General features: G+C 35.2%; 1 protein-coding gene across 9 annotated transcripts in view; it reads left to right on the forward strand.

Moving 5' to 3' along the window:
- GSK3B (glycogen synthase kinase 3 beta) overlaps positions 1-17506 on the forward strand; it is a 177290-nt gene that overhangs the window by 135388 nt on the left and 24396 nt on the right. For 7 of the 9 annotated variants that reach the window (XM_006755358.1, XM_015558494.1, XM_015558495.1 and 4 more), the window contains 2 exons: positions 6067-6105; positions 9406-9592. In XM_006755358.1, the coding sequence (XP_006755421.1) occupies positions 6067-6105; positions 9406-9592 (226 nt within the window). The remainder of the gene's footprint in view (positions 1-6066; positions 6106-9405; positions 9593-17506) is intronic. The other 2 variants (XM_006755360.1, XM_006755357.2) reach the window with 1 other exon arrangement.

Consider the following 17506-nt stretch of genomic DNA (forward strand, 5'->3'; position numbering starts at 1 on the left):
AACAAAAGCTGCTTTGTTAGAATGCACTTTAGCCCCATTTTCTGAAGCTTGTGGGTATCCTTGCTGCAGTATAATACAGCTATCTCACCAGGATTCGGAGCCAGTGTTCTCAAAAAAGTAGGTAGATATAAAAATCAAGAGAGAAAATATCTTCCATGGGAACACTGAGGTGAGAGATTCAGGTATGTAGGAAAGATAACAAACAGAAGAACAAGACCACAGATGATCACAGTGTACTGTATGGCAGGAATCTTGAGAAGTTAGAAATCCAGTGAGTTGCCCTTGCCTATTACTTTATAGCCAGAGCAACCTAATTCATTGAGAAAGCATTTGTGGTTTAGGTAGGATATAGGTGCTAATGTTTTGAAATAGGGATATTCTTGGGAGTGGGGGTAAGAAAGATAAAGACCTCTGCATTGATGTATGCTGTACACATCAAAGAGTAAAAGCCAGGTGGGAAGCAAAAGGAAGTGATGCAAAAGTAGATTGAGAATTAAATAGAAATGGAAATTGGTTGGAAGAAGAAAGTAAACTTAAATTCTGCATTTAGAAAATGGAGGTCTGGTTAAATTATATTCTTTTTTCTTTTTAAAAAATTATATTCATTTTTATAGGAGAGAGAGAGAGAGAAAGAGAGAGAGAGAGAGAGAGAGAGGAGAGAGGAGAGAGAGAGGAGAGAGGAGAGAGAGAGAGAGACTAGAGCAACACATCGATCTGCTGCCTGCAATCTTCCCACCAGGGTTGGAGCCCGAAACCCAGGCACATGCCCTGGCCAGGAATCAAACTGGCAATCTTTCGGTGCATGGGACTATGCCCAACCAATGAGCAATACCAGCCAGGGCAAATATAATAGTCTCTTAGGTATGAAGTGGGGAACTAATTTAAGCACTGCTTCTTTGTTCCTCAAGTTTTTTCTTTTGTTAACAATCTGTTGTATTTTTTCCTCTGGATTCTTTTGAAAATATTGTGAAAGTGTGCATATAAAGGATTATTTCATTTTAGTTCTGAATAAATGTGAAGATTCTACCTCCATTATAGTTCTGTGATTTGTCTTATCTATCTCCACTGCCCTGACTTTAACTTAGGCCTTCGTAGAATTGTTAAAACAACCTCCTACCTCCTAACCAATTTCCCTCCTTCAGTTTCACATACGTCACATTTTCCTTTCTGTCAAAGTTAGGTTTCTTAAAAGCACATGTGACACTGCCATTTCTGTTTAAAATTCTTCTCTGATTCCTCATTGCCTTTAGGAAAATTTGACAAAATATAGATATAATGACAAGTGAACATAATACCCAATTTATGCTTGTCAATGTAATTATTAAGTGCATGCCCCTTTACTCTCAAGTGTTCCAGTTTGGATGACAAGTATACATTTACTCTGCTCCTAATCATTTCTACCTTTCCTGTCCAAAATAATAGGATATTTAATTCTTGTCCTGCTCTTAACCTTCCCTGAAGCATCAACTTGATAGAACCCAGTCTTTTTCTCAAGCTTTCTAGCTCCTTCACCCTTAAATGCATATATTTAGGCAATTAACTTAATAGTTAGGGTAGGTTAGCGATTTCTAATAAGGTTATAGTATAATTGATATGAGTCGTCCCCCCTCCCATTTTGAGTGCCCAATTCTGTTAACTTTTGTCTAAGTTATTTAAGAAAAGTATTCCCTCTTTATCCCAGTAGTAAATAAACCTATGACATGAAATCAGTTAGGTAACACAGATATCTGTATATTCTTTCAGATTAATGAAATTCATAAGTGATATGACTGTTTAGTGAAAGGAAGTAAATTAGAATCCCAAGGGCCCTGATCTCTTTCAATTGGATTAGGGCTGTTTAATATGTTAGCTTTTAGCTCAATTTGAAGGGAGCATGCAATCGTGCTGAATTTTTGTGTCCAATCAAACTGGTCTCCTTAATTGTATCCCAGAGAAGCCACAATCATTTCTGCCTCCTGCTATTGTCTTTTCTTTTCTTCCATATTTAGAACGTTTTTCTCTGCTTACTAAGTTTTAATCTCTTCTCAAGACCTGAAATTTCACTTCTCCCGTGAAATATTTTCTGATTATTTAAGCTCTCCATGATTATATGTACCAAGTTATACTATATGTATTATAGCATTTACAAATTTCTCTTTTAAAATGGTAATAACAAAATGGGTCCAATTACCTAAAAATGTTTTTTGCTGTTTTTGGCATACAAGATACCTTCCTTAATAGTTCAGTGTCTGTAGGATATGTGGAACCATAGGTCATTTTTATTAAGTATCCCAGAATGCATTATCCACAAAAATCAGTCCTTGCATACTTGATTTCTTAGAACATTGTACATATGTTTTAAAATGAATGAATACTGGCATTTCCATGTAGCTAACAGAGTAAGCAGATTATTGGGTTCTGAGGTCATTTCAGCTATCAAGGAATCAGACTGGACTAAACAATTATACTTAATTACTCTCTATGCTTAAAGCTATATTTAACTTTTTAAAGACTTCATAATCTTACATTTTTTTTTTTTTGAGCCTTTCAGTGCAATATTTTTCACTTAGTAAGCTTCCCTGTTAACATGTTACCAAAAATACTTCCAGGCAGGGCATGGAGAGCACAAAACAAAAATTGCCTTTAGAAACTTCTTTGCAGGTCCACTTCATCTAGCTCTTCTAGCCTCTTTACCCCAATCATTTTGCTCACTTGTATTCCAGAAAGCATAAAACTATGTTGGGGATTTCTGTTTGTTTCTATGATTGCCACTTGTCTGTTTTATTCTATTGATTAGGTGAATCATTTCCTATATTATTATTTAACCCCTTCCGCCCTGAACATTCTACTATCCATTATCACTTTTCTCATAAGTACACTGTTTTCCATTACATTTGCTACGTATATCTTTACTAGTGCTGGAATAATCACTTTTCTTTTTCTAATATTGTTTCCTATGTGAGTAGACATCTTCATTTTTCTATTTACACTGGCTATGCTGCCATTTCTTTGCTGGTAACTAGGCTTCCTAGAGTAGTCAATCAATATGGGAGAGAAATAATATAAAAAATAAGAATATTTTTTAATTTATCATTTGTTTTTTTAAAACCCATATATCCTTTGTAACCCAGTGCTGTGCTGGATGCCATAAAGAATGCAAAAGATGTAAAATATGTAGTCCTTGTCCTTGAAAAGGTTACAGGTGACACAGCTGACTCAGTTGAAGCAAGTATCAAATAAATATACATGAATATATAACCATATACTTGATTGTATGTTCTAGGTGTTCAAAGATGTTTCCCATGTTGCAGGCTTTATAAGACATCAAGGGTGGTAGAGGGAAAAAGGTGATGGAAGGACCCAGGAAAGCGGGCTGTTGAAGGAGGATTTGGATTTCCTTAGATGTACTTAGGTTAGAATTGTTGTAGCCTAAGGGACTATCCTTTAAGATGAGGAAGTGTGAATGAAAAATAAGTCCCTATTCTTAGGAAGGTCAGCCTGACTACAATAATAATTTCATGAACAATGAGCAATTAAATTGGATAAGTGGACATTTGGTAAATCACAATTCTGTGTAAGCCTGTAGTAATACTGATCAGTGAATGATGTTAGAGAGAGAAATTACATAGCATAGTTAAATGCTGATATCAAAACATACATAGAATGCAAGAAAGCTCAATAAGTCTTTTAGTTAGCACAGGTGAAATTTATTGAATGTTAGCTCTGTCATGGCTAAGGAAAGGATGTTTATGTTTCTTATGAATTATGTACTATATGTGAGCACTTAAGTAGATTTAAATTTTTATCTTAATTAATTAGCTTGGTTAATCATCATAATTAACTGTTCAAAAAAATCCATGCCATTCTCTCACTTTTAATCCTATATTTACATTTACAAATTGCAAATAATTTTAACTGATTAATAAATTACTTGAGAGCCAATACTTGGGTTGCCCTTTAGGAATGTTCAGAATTTATCCATTTTTAACATTAGGTTCCTGTGTATTTTGTGTATAATCAGAGAACAGTGTCTGTGTTGTGCATTTATCACAATCAAAACTAGGGAGGAGTAGCTGGTCAGAATAGGCATGGCACTAGTCCTGTGTTCTACTTAGATTATCATTGCCCATAGGCATTTTTACATGGCTTTGGTTGGCTGTTTAATGCAGTAGAATTATTGAGAGTTAATGCTCTGAGAATCAACAGTAGGCTTTGGTATAGTATATATGACTGTTTATAAATGGTAATTTTAAAGTGCTCAAGATTCAATCATAACATTTAGCTCCAGGTTGAAATTTGATATTTAATGGCAGAAGTGTATTCTAGGACATATAAAGGAAAATTGCCTCTATCATTTTTGAGTTATCCTAATGCAAATTTATTTTGAATAATTCTTTATTTAAGTACTCATTTGCATTTGTTCAATATCACTGAGACTTCCTTTTTGAAAAACTTAATTTTTTCTGTTAATTTCTTCTATGGATTAGTATTTGTGATGAGAGTTTGTTTCAATTTAAGAAAATGTGTTGCTGCACAGGTGAGGTAGTATTTGAATCACTTGAAAGTTCATGTCAGTGTTTTGATTCCTTTCAATTTTTTCTTTTTCTTTTCTTTCAATTATTTATTTATTTGCTTTGTTCTGTTTTGTTTTCTTTATTTACTTCTGTTTTTAGTTATTACAGGGTGTTTTGGGCTCTTCATGGCCTTGCTAACATACTTGGCTGGCCATATTTAGTCTGCGTACTAATTGTTAGTTGGCCCAGTTGAGTCTTACTTTGTGCTCTCAGTTTTTTTAGTCTGGTTTTCTACTTTTGTCCACCTAGTTGTGTTTTAGTTCATGAGAGATTTCTATTCTGATGGGCCGGATTTTAATCCGTGTACTAAATTTTAGTCTGCAGACTAAAAGTAATCCGCGGATTATTTATTTTTGCAAAATATTTAATTCGCCCACTGGAAACTATCCTAAAAGAATGTTAAATTCTCTTAGAATAGCCAAGGGAATTCACAGCTACTGGTGAGTTCTGCCATTGTTTGTTCTCAATACCTAGACATAATAGACCCTACCACCTCCCTTGCATATTTGGCTCCTTTGTGCCTAGGTGTTGGTGTACATTATTATGCATGTCACCTATAACTGTGACTGTCCCTTAGTTGTATTGTTTATTGTATATATTTTTGTTTAGCTTTTGGTGGGTGAATTGGGCATATTTGCAGATGGAACTGTGTTGAATTTGTAGTGCTCAAAGATGTAGGATTTTTTTTTCCAGTGAGTTTTTCCAAAAAGGAAAGAATGTTATATATTTATTTTTCCTAAGTAATGGGTGCAAGGGTATGAGGGGGCAAAGCCCACAATAGAAAATGTAAGTTTATACCCGCACTCCTGAGGTGATAATGTCTATTCCTGAAGAGTCCTAAGATAATGAGAATGTCAGCAAATATCTTTTAGCAGGGAAGTCAATCCAAAATGGAGAATAATCCGCGGTGGCCTGATCCTTCTTAGCTCACACAAATTGGAAATATTTGGCTTGAAATCTATAGTAATACAAATTAAATATATTACTTCTCATCACTAATAATTTAGCAAGAAAAATGTTTATACTGTATAACTGGAATATGTTAATAGAGGAAAATTAGCATATTGGGAACATATCTTTAAAAGCAATCTTAAATGCCCCCTCCCAGCCATGTCAATGGATGATGAATCCAGGTCATAGAAGACCAAGCACTTTACTTTGGGAACGTTACTTCTAGATTTCATTTTGATTTTAACTTTTTTTGGTTTTGTATTTTTTTAATAAATGCACTGGCATTGGAACATAATATAAATTAAAATGTTTCTTTACTGTGCCTCACCATTGCGCAATCAAAAAAATTTTTTTGCATACACTGTGGTGAAATAATTTTTAAAACTTGGACTTGCTACTGTGGAGACTGATGTTTAAAGTTTATAACTGTATAAACATTTTCTATGTCCCCCTCCCACACCATGGATTTCTTATAACATTGGATATATTTTTCCTTGCTGGACTATTCTCTTTTGGATTGACTTCCCCTGTTTGGATTATTTCACTGCATTATCATCTTTAGGATTCATCAGGAACAGGACATTTCAACTCAGGAGTGCGGGTATGTACTTAATTTTTTTTTCCCAAAATTTCAGGGCAGGTTTATAAAACTAGGGGGAAAACTTTTTGAAAGGCTAAACAATTATTCATTCTTGGAATGTAACAGTAAAAACAATGTAGGTAGCTCTGATTTCTGTTTTCATTCACTATATGATACAGGTTTTGCTTATGGTATAGATTGTCAGTCTTCTGAGTGATTTATTGACATCTAGACTAAAGTTTAGGAATTAGGGGGTTTGAAAATGGTTTTTACAAGAATAAATATTGACGAAGGTCCATGGAACCAAAGGTTCTGAATGTTAAGCAATTGAAATAAGTGAAGAATGAAGCAGAAACTTATTTATTAAAAGTCAGATTTCAGTAGTTACTGGTGTCCTTTCCTTTAGAAACAAAGATAATTCAGAAGAGTTGTTTTCTAGTTTAGACTGCAATTTTTGGAAGTTGCTTGCTACCACATCCTATATTACAGTTAAAAATCTGAACTTTAGGAGACACTGGTTTTTGACCTCACATAAATGTCTACTTAACCTTTATAAGGTAATGAACCAAAGGTTTTCTCATCAGGAATCTTTCAAAGGGCTTTAAGTAATAATGGATAGTTTTTTTAAAGGCAGGTTAAGTCTTGATTTTAATGTAGGTTCTTGGAATTAATGCCTTTATTTTTTTAAAATCTGATTCCATGAGTTAGGATTCTCTGGCAAAGTAGGCTAATATGTGTCCTAGTGCTAACATGGATGGTCCTGTATAGCCTGTAAGTTACCGGAAAGATGTGGATGGCTCTTTTTTAATAATCGGAGAAAAGGTTACAGTAGTGATTTACTAATAGCTTTACAAAATCTTCATTAACAAAACAGGAAATTTTTTAAAATACACTCACTGTCCAGCTACCCGACATTTGAATGTTAGCAGGAGATACTTATTTCTACTTTTAATTCTACTTATCTGCCTCCCATATTGGTGCAGAAGCATTTTTTATTATACTAGCTAGCAAAATAAATCCATATGCTGTCAAATAAGTATAAACTGTACTAGGATAAAATATGTCAGTAGTGCTTAATATTTTTATTAAAAATTTTCCTACTGACTATTTTCTTTTACATGTTAGTTTGATTATGGTCCTGGCTGGGAGCACATGAGGGAAAAAATGACCAAGAACAGTAGAAAATCTAAACGTTTCAAATAATACAGTAACGTTGGGTTTTCTTGACTGAGGCAAGTCAGGTCACTCAAAAGAATAAAAGATGAAGCAGGTTGTTTTTTACCTTACAGAGGGTTTTCTAACACAGCCAAATAAATAAATTACCAAGGCCTTCAATATTCTAAAATAAATCCATGAGATCCTGCTTAAATCAGTTTCTCAGTTTCCATGGAAAATATATTTATCAATAATAAACTTTTTGTAAAACAAGAAAAAAAAAGGTTTACTCTGTACAAAGTACTTTTTTTTCAATCTCTTGAAATCTAATGAGCCCTGTAATAGTAATTAGTTCTCCTACCTTTAGTCTAAGTGAATGCCCAGAGTTACATGAACCATTCTCATTAGGAAACCTTAGCCTCCCAGGCTCCTCTATGCCATGTCACAATCTGCATATCCTTTGCTCATTTGTGGGTCTGTTTCTCTCCATTTATACATTTCTGCATTTTTTTAAATCTTCATCTAAGAATAACCGTTTCTTTTGTGTTTTAGAGAGAGAGGGAGGAGAGAGAGAGACATTGATGTGACAGAAACACTTCAATTGGTTGCCTCCTGCACACATCCCGACTGGGGCTGATGATTGAGCCTGCAACCCAGTTACGATGCCCTTGACCAGGAATTAAACTTGTGACCCGCTGGCTCGAGGACTGATGCTCCAACCACTGAGAAACATTGGCCAGGGCACTTCTGCTTCTTTTCTTTTTTTTAAATATATTTTATTACAGAGAAGAAGGGAGAGGGATAGAGAGTTAGAAACATTGATGAGAGAGAAACGTCAATCAGCTGCCTCCTGCACACCCCCTACTGGGAATGTGCCCGCAACCAAGGTACATGCCCTTGACCGGAATCAAACCTGGGACCCTTGAGTCTGCAGGCCGATGCTCTATCCACTGAGCTAAAACGGTTTGGGCAACTTCTGCTTCTTTTTATGTCTGTTAATTCCCCCACTGCTACTACCACACCTTCTGTTTGAGTCTATGTTCTTCCTGTCAAGAGATACATGTTTCATTTTTTTTAGCAGACTTTTAAAATTTATTGATTTAGAGAGGAACAGTCTGTTCCACTTATTGATGGAATTCATTGGTTCTTTCTTGTATGTGTCCTGACTGGGGATTGAACTTCCAACCTTGGTGCATTAGGACAAAGCTCTAACCACCAACTGAGCTACCCGGCCAGGGCCAGTGTTTCCTTTTTTTTTTTTTTTTAAGCTTTATTTTCCCCTTCTGTTTGTATTCTTTAACTGTCCATAATTTAAAACAAAGTATATTTTCATAGTTTTATGTATTAATTAGGGATTTTAAGACATAGGTAAGTAGAAAGCTTTCTATTCCTTTAAGCAAATTAATTTATTTGCATTTTGCTTCAATTGACTTTTTCTGTGAGTTAATGGCTGGCTCTTGATGAAAACTACATTTCTCTCTTCATGATTAAAAAAACCTTAGAGTATTCATACAAATGAGGGTAATCTGGCCATGTTCATGAGAAACAGCTGCTTGAGAAAACAGGTTTTGGAAATTTTGTCAAATTCTGGATATTCAGGAATTTCTTCAAATACTGATAGGTTCTATTTATTAACAAGATAAAATCATTGACATTTATAGACTTAGAGTAAATAGCTTTTCTTTTTTAAAAGATATTGATTGCCAGATTTGAAAAGTGCTCTCTCCATTATCAATAGTTGTTCTACTCCAAATCACATAAAAGAAGCAAACTTTTATCTACTGCCACTGCAGTCAAAACTTTTAAAAAATTTTATATTCTTTAAAAATTTTTTTATATTCTTCATGTTTTTGCCTCCAGAACTCATCCTTTCTCTTGTGCCTGTCATTTTTTGTGTGCATGTTAGATTGTTCTGCTTTATGATTAGCATATATAGATTTTTTTCCCACTTCTCCTAGTTTTTTCTCTGAGCTTTTCTCATATAGTCTTTAATTAGCAGTTCACCACAGTGTGGTGAATTATATGAAGTTAACTCTTTTCATTCTAGAAGGTTATTTTCACAAATGCAACCATGTTTTTGTATGTGGTAAGAATTCTCAGTACTTGGGATAAATTGATAAGATTCTTAAAAAACATTAATTGTTCTTTCCCTTTTTTGTACTGCAGGTCTTCCGACCCCGAACTCCACCAGAGGCAATTGCACTGTGTAGCCGTCTGTTGGAGTATACACCAACTGCCCGATTGACACCACTGGAAGCTTGTGCACATTCATTTTTTGATGAATTACGGGACCCAAATGTCAAACTACCAAATGGACGAGACACCCCTGCACTCTTCAACTTCACCACTCAAGGTAATTTCAAACATTTAGCTCTTTCACCATTTCTGGGAAAACTATACATGGATGTGAAGTGACAATCTTGATTAAAATCTGTAGGACAAAAATGAACATGCTAAGTACTTATGCAGGTGGGAAAGAGCCTTTCTAACCACTTATTAGACCACTACTTGTATGTTAGATAAAATTTTTTGAATGGGCTTAGCTTCTCAGATTTTTAGCCGATTATAATAAATCTTGGCATATGACAAGTTATAGAGATTTCACTAATATGATCTTCAGGTTTGTATCTGAAACTTAGAACATGTAGCATTTCTTGCTTCCCAAGGGTTTATATCAAGTTTTATAAACCTAGAAACAAATTGGTGGCTGTGTTTTTTAAATTGAGATATCTTAAAAATGGGGAGAACTAGAGTGCTATACTCTTTCTTAAAACTGATATAAATGATATAGAGAAATTTCCATCCTCTCTATAGCTTGGCACCACTGCTGCTGCTGAGAAAACAGATGTTCAAAGGAAAACTTGAGTTTTTGCATTGCTGGTTTCTAAAAGATTCAGGGATAAACACTGTTTCTTCACCACGTCTATGTTCTCTCTTCTTTTCTCTCTGATTAAGACCTTACGTGATTCATTTAATCAACCACACTGCCTCTAAAGATGTGACTTTCTTCAGAATTGAATATTAGAAGAGTACAATTTCCCATAGATAAAATAAGCAATAAATAAATGATTGATTGATTGACTAGTCTGCTGCTTAGTCAAGCTAAAAATAGAGACAGGGAGCTTTCTCTGATGAACTAGATACATTTCCTTTATTCTAAGGTGTACTTTTAGCCCATATTTAAATTGAATGTGGACAAATGCATTGCTTAAGCTGTAAATTTGGAAGACCTGAATTGCTGGTAAAATAGACTTGAATGATTCTGTTTTCTGTAATCTTAAGCTGTCAGTATTACATAACTACTAACAATGCTGATGTGGTCTTAAACTACATTTATAAGAGAAAAATATTCACATGTATTGGGACTATTAATTTAGACTGTTTAGGTCTGATTAGAAATCATTTGAAATGTTGTTTTTGGTTCTGGCTATGCAATTTTAAGAAGAATATTAATGAATGGCAGAATTGAATATAGAGCCTGGAAAAAATGAAGACTTATAAGGGACTCCCAAAAGCTGTCTAAAAATACCTCAAAGAAAGGAGTATTCTAAAGAAAGGAGTAGACATATTTTTTCTCCAGGTTGTAAAATTGAAAATAGTTGCAAAAATTAGAGCAGTACACATTTGAAGTATAAATACTTCAGCACCCGGCACAAATAGAGATTGAATAAAGCTATTAAGATTCAATGAAGTATTCAATTGTTTAACAGTAGAATAAGTTGTTTTCAAAACATTGATCTCTGGATCAGGAGAAAGCTGGATAATGTTAATAATGTAAATAATATTACTTCAAGTTGGCAGAATGTTAGGTTGGACACTCTTGGCCTCTTGTAGAGCAAGGTGATTCACCTCACTTCCTCCCATCACATTGTATCATCTTATATCATCACAAGAAGGATAAGTACAGTCCAATAAGCTATTTTGAGAGAGAGCTAGCGCATGCACATTCACATAACTTTTATTATAGTATGTTTTAATAATTGTTCTATTTTATTGTTGTTAATCTCTTACTGTGCCTAATTTATAAATTAAATCTTATCATAGGTATATATGATAAGAGAAAAATATTCACATGTATTGGGACTATTAATAAGCAATAAATAAATGATTGATTGATTGACTAGTCTGCTGCTTAGTCAAGTATACATATATATAGGGGAAAAAAACATATATAAGGTTCGATACTATCCTCAATTTTAGGCATCCACTGGGGGTCATAGAACGTATCCCCTGCGGATAAAGGGGGACTACTATAATTACATTTGATTTATTAGTCATTTTCATATAAGTGGAGTCATGTTAGATGTTACTTTTTGTGTCTAGCTTCTTTTAGTAAGGTAAACCTTGCCAATGAACAGAACTGTGAAGAGTAAACACTTGAGCCCTAACCAGTTTGGCTCAGTAGAGAGAGTGTCGGCCTACGGACTGAAGGGTCCTGGGTTCGATTCCAGTCATAGGTACACGTCCAGGTTGCTGGCTTGATTCCCAGTGCGGGGTGTACAGGGGCAGCCGATCAATGATTCTCTCTCATCATTGATGTTTCTCTCCCTCTCCCTTCCTCTCTAAAATCAACAAAAAAATATATATATATTTTTTAAAAAGAGTAAAAACTTGAGAAAAATACAATATTGTATTAAAGTAAAGCTTTAGAACAATGCTAACTGCAATTAGCTGTTTGTTACTGTGTCATGAGTAATTAGCCATAAATAGTAATTGGTATTACTTTCATATAATCAAAAGAAGTATTCCTGGAAGAACAAAGATGACAGATAAGAGACAGAAAACTTTGAGAACCTTCTGACATCCTAGTTCCACAACTCATGAGACTGTCATACCTTTCATTTTCCAGCCCTGGGCTTCAGTGTTCTAGGAGCCTGGATTGACAGTATTATCTGCATCCAGACATTGGAGACCAGATCATACCTTTGCACACCCCCTTTCCTCCAGTCATTTGATTTCAAAGTAAACATAACTGAATCAAGCCTTAGAAAGTAGATAGAATCAGGAAATCCCAACAGGGATCAATATTTCTTTTTATTCACCAAAATATTTCTTTTTGTTCACCAATTTCTTGCCTGTTCCAAGGCTGAAATATATTGGGAAATAGATTGTTTTGTATGTTTAAAGGTGTATCTCCAATTAACCTCACCACAAACATCCCCGATCCCAATTTTCTACCCAAATTGGTACGAAATTTTACCAACAAATTATTTTAACAAGCCTGGTAAGCTTAGGCCAGGACAAGGGTGGCCAGGGGTGAGTAAAAATTCCCAATTATTGCCCTAACTGGTTTGGCTCAGTGGATAGAGCATCGGCCTGCAGACTAGAAGTTCCCAGGTTCAATTCCGGTCGAGGGCATATACCTTAGTTGCAGACACATCCCCAATAGGAGGTGTGCAGGAGGCAGCTGATCAATGTTTTTCTCCCATTGATGTTTCTAACTCTACCCCTCTCTGTAAAAAAATCAATAAAATATTTTTTTAAAAAATAATTATCAATTATTTATATTAGTATGGTTTAATTTGAAGAGTTTATTGCTCTACAACTTAGCTGGGTTATCTGAAAGAATGGCAGCTTTATGGAGAGATAAGGAGGAAGAGTGGATTACCGGCTAGGCCAGAAGAATGGAAAAGTGCTTAAATGAGAGTTCATTATTTATGATAATTAGCAGATTCTATGATCTTTGTAGCAGTGAATTTTAAATCAGTTTTCCTGTTATAAAATAGTGATTCACATAAATATGATCAGTTCATTTGCTTACCTGCCTTTCTATGTCTTAGGCATTTCTTCTAGCCAGCCTTATCCAGAGCCACATAGTAGGCACAATATCTCAACCAACTGAAGTGATGAGGTGCCTTCCAATATTTTTCTCAAATTATTATAAGCTTTAATATAGAACTTTTTGCATTTTAGCGTATTTTATTATAATTTACAATGGCAAGGATAAATTGACGTAAGATAGGAATTCTTTTAATCCTCACATGAGGACACGTTCATTTATTTTAGAGTAAGGAAGGGAGAGAGAGAAATATCGATGTGAGAGAAAAACATACGTGCCCCCAACTGGTAATCAAACCTGCAGTCTTCAGTGCATGGTACGATGCTTCAACCAACTGAGCCACACCAGCCAGGGCAAGATAGGAACTTAACTTATATGTAGGATATGAATCAGATCATAAAGTGAAACTCATAAACTGCTCTAATTTGCAGTGCCCTTCCATTTTTTAAAAATTAAACTGTAAACCTTTCCTGTGGCTATCCCTGTTTTCTGTTGTGTTCTTCTGAGTGAAGATGGCTATAAAAAGGTTTCTTTATAAGACAATGAACTTGAGAAAATCTCGATATAAATAAATGGATTATTCTGTAAATAAGTGAGAGGTAGAGCTGTTCATATTTAAGTTGATGTCAGAATTATTCTTTAGTAGTTTATAAGCAGTCCAGAAGAACACGTTTTCTAGATAAGCAAGCTGTACTCTTCTAGGTACTGAAGTGCTAAATCGGTGGAAATGCACTACAGGAAGAGCTTGAGAAAATTCATGGGTGGCCTTCAAATTGGTAGGTGGCAGGTTAAATAAGCAATGCAACTTACCAAACTTGTGTTGGGTGACAAGACAAGTAGATCTCAGCACCCATTTGCCAAATCTTAAAAGGTTTTATAGAGGCCCTAACTAGGTTTAGTCACATACTTAGGGGGCCATAACTGGGGTCAGTCACATGCTCCGTCCAGATAATCTCAACACCACATTTCTTTCTTAAGGCTGTATCTTTGGAGCAGCTTCTAGGACCAGGGAAAGCAAACATAGTGCACATTCCAATTCACAAGGGGAGGGCAGGGGAGGAGCCTCCAATTGTGTCCAGGTTGAAGGTCCAACATGTGGCCATATCTTCTTGATGACCTTCCCCAACAAGTATTCCATATGAAAAGAAGTGAGTCAGACCTAGTGTTAGTTTCCAGTCTCTAACTAGTTGTGGACATTGGCCAAGGCATTAGTTTGGAGTTTCCACACTTAAAAAAATATATTAGTAGGAGTAAAGGATATTCAGGGACCCATCTAGCTCCAAAATTCTGATTATAAAAATGAATTGACTCCACGGAAAGACAATGAAAATAAGAAATAAAGCTAACAACATAGGCCATGCCAGGGTGAGATGTGTAAAGTCATGGTATAAATGGATACAGAAAAACAGACTGATTTCCCCAAAATTCAAAATATTAGCAGTTTTATTTTAAATACTCAAAAATTATTAGTTGGATAGAAGAACTCATCTCATAGTAATGCTATGTTTATTCAACTTCATCAGAAATGGAATGCTGAGTATAAGAATTTTAATTTATAAAGCTTATTCTTGTAATCACCAGAATTTTTAAAATACTAACATTGCCACATATAATTTCTAAAATATATCACCACTGTAAATGTAGTGCACTAAACACATTCATGCATTTTGGAGTGACTAATGTAAGTTGTGATGCTCCCTCTTGGGCAGTTCTGAGGCAAAGTAGTTATGGATTTTACAGATACATTTTGTCATCATGTAAAACATTGCCAATATCACCAAGCAGCAGGAGTAAGACTAAGCCTTGTGACTTGTATGCATGCATATGAGCAAAACCAATGGACACAGACTAGGGGTGTGAGGGCGGCTGGGGAGAGGTCAATGGGGAGGGGGGAATGGAGACTTATGTAATACTTTAAACAATAAAGAATTTCAATTTTAAAAAAGAGTAAGCCTTGTAATATTTGTTACCTATTTGTCTGATCTTCTAATTAGTATTTACTTTTCTGAATGAGTATGGGATATAGTCAGCATTTGTAAGTTGATTGGGGATTTCGTAGGGACTTTGAAATTGTTAGGGGAGGCGAAAAGCAGTTTTGAGGAGGTTTCTTGTTTAACTAAAAAAAAAAAAAAGTTCAGTAACGTGTGAGATCAAGGTGTATCATCCTAGCATTTGAATTACTGCTCAAAAAAGTACACAAATGAAATGAGCACACCATAGTTAAAATCATTTAAACCTTTATGACTGGAGAGAAATAACAGCTTAACTATGTAGATCATCATTGCCAGTTTTCATATATATAAGAGGACTTATACACACAAAGAAAGTCTGACTCTTAATGTTTCCTTTCTGGGGATCTGCAGGGTTGAGCTCCCTCAAACCTAACAAAGTAGGAAGAGTCCCTTCTACCTTGTGACTGGTATTTTTTTATTACATCACTATAAGAGCAGGTCTAGTTAACAAAGGAGTTATTTTATCTCTTTTCTCTAGTTAACACATTGATTGTGGCTCTCAAATTCATCTTCAGTTTTCAAACTACACAGTTTGAACAAACATATATGCCCCCCCACCCCCCACCACACCAAACAAATGAGAAAGTTTCTTACCTGTTTCTTTTATCATTAATTTTTGGAATTCTATATTTGGAAGACTAGACATTTCAGATTAAGGGAAACTTCAGGTTTTGTCAGATGATTAGTTGTGGTTGAATTTATCCAGTTTGTCTTTTCATGAAAATTTTAATGAAAAATTTTGCAGCAAAATTTAGTTAAATAAATTTGCTTAACCTTTTAGTTGATTGACATCTGTGTTGGTTGGTTTATTGATATCTATTTGAAAATCATTTTACTTTTCTTTAAATTGTGCATGCATTAAATGTTTGGTTATGGAGCGCATAATGACTGATACACCATCAAAACATTCTTAATATTTCCTGATAAACTACTAAGTGGCTTTTTGATGAATAGTTTCATGGCCTCTGCAATTGGTTGAAGAAATCCTTATCATAAATTAACTTTTCTACAAACTTCTGGAACTTGTTGGCATGTTGTTTTGAATCATGTCTCTGAAGTAACAGTCTATCTCTTATTCTTCCCAAGAATTCTGCCTCTTGTCCAAAGCTAGTTCCACTCAATATTATGGCCCTCCTTATTCTTAATTATCTTCCTACTCTCAAGTCTAGCACACATATTTAGTAAATAAATACTAGCTTTTTTATTTTCAGTCTCTTCTACACTCTTTATTCTCTATATTTAAGAGCACATGCACTCTCCTGATCTTGAATAGTTCAGTTGCTCTGCTATTTCTGTCCTCCAAAATGTCATCCTTTTTGCATTCTTTTACTGCAGTTTGAGTCCACACTTATTGTCTCAATTTTCTTACTAATTGCCATAGACAGACAGATGGTTAGTAGGTAGTAATTGCGTGCAAAAAACAAATACAAACAAACTGGACTAGTTGTGAAATCCCCATAGAAGCACCCACAAAAAGGACAAAATTGTAGAGTAGAAAACAGGACTATAACAGAGTACAAGGAGGCTTCTTCATTCACACAGACATAGCTGTGACAGTTAACAAGCTCACTGAAGTAGAAAAGAGCTAATAGATGGAAAGTGATGGGCCTTAAAGAATGCCTGTACTTAGGAAGAGGACAATGAGATAGAGTTTGGATGGAGATAGAACTATATGTGATTGTCCAATCTAGAATTCTTAACTTTTAAAATGTTTGACTCAAAAACGTTTACAGAGATTTCCTCATTTCTCCCCTCCCCCCCAAAAAAGGGTATTTATTAGCAACTATAGGTTAAAAACCAAGTCTTTTTTTCATTATTTTGTAGATGTTACTTATACTCTCCTCTGTGTTTTTGGATGTGGAAAAGCCTCCAGGATTTCATAACTTCTCCTTTTTTAAAAAAAAAAATCTTTTTTTTTTTTAATTGGTTTAGAGAAAGGAAGGGATGGAGGGAGAGAGAGACAGACAGACAGACATCGATTGGTTGCCTCCTGTACCCAGCCAGACCAGAATTAAATTCACAACCTGGGTAGGTATCCAGATCAGAATCTAAACCGCCACCTTTCACTATGTGAGGACAATATTCCAACCAACTGAGCCACACCAGCCAGGGCAGCTTCTCGCTTTTTGACTCCTATTTTCTTCACTTTTCCCCTTCTTTCCCTTCATTAGCTACCACACTTTTCCTACCAAAGACCAAATGACTACTACCTAGGAAAAAAGAGGATTACTTTTTTCAAGCCCTTCACACATACCTACTTACCTACCTCCTCTCTCTCTCTCTCTCTCTCTCTCTCTCTCTCTTTCTCTCTCTCTCTCTCTCTCTCTGTGTGTGTGTGTGTGTGTGTGTGTGTGTGCATGCGCACGCGCATGCCCTTACCCCAAATCCTATATAATAAAAGACTAATATGCAAATCAGCTGAATGGCGGAACAACTGGTTGCTATGACACACACTGACCACCAGGGAGCAGGCGCG

This window comes from Myotis davidii, unplaced genomic scaffold (genome assembly GCF_000327345.1).
Source record: "Myotis davidii unplaced genomic scaffold, ASM32734v1 scaffold292, whole genome shotgun sequence".
Taxonomy (NCBI): domain Eukaryota; kingdom Metazoa; phylum Chordata; class Mammalia; order Chiroptera; family Vespertilionidae; genus Myotis; species Myotis davidii.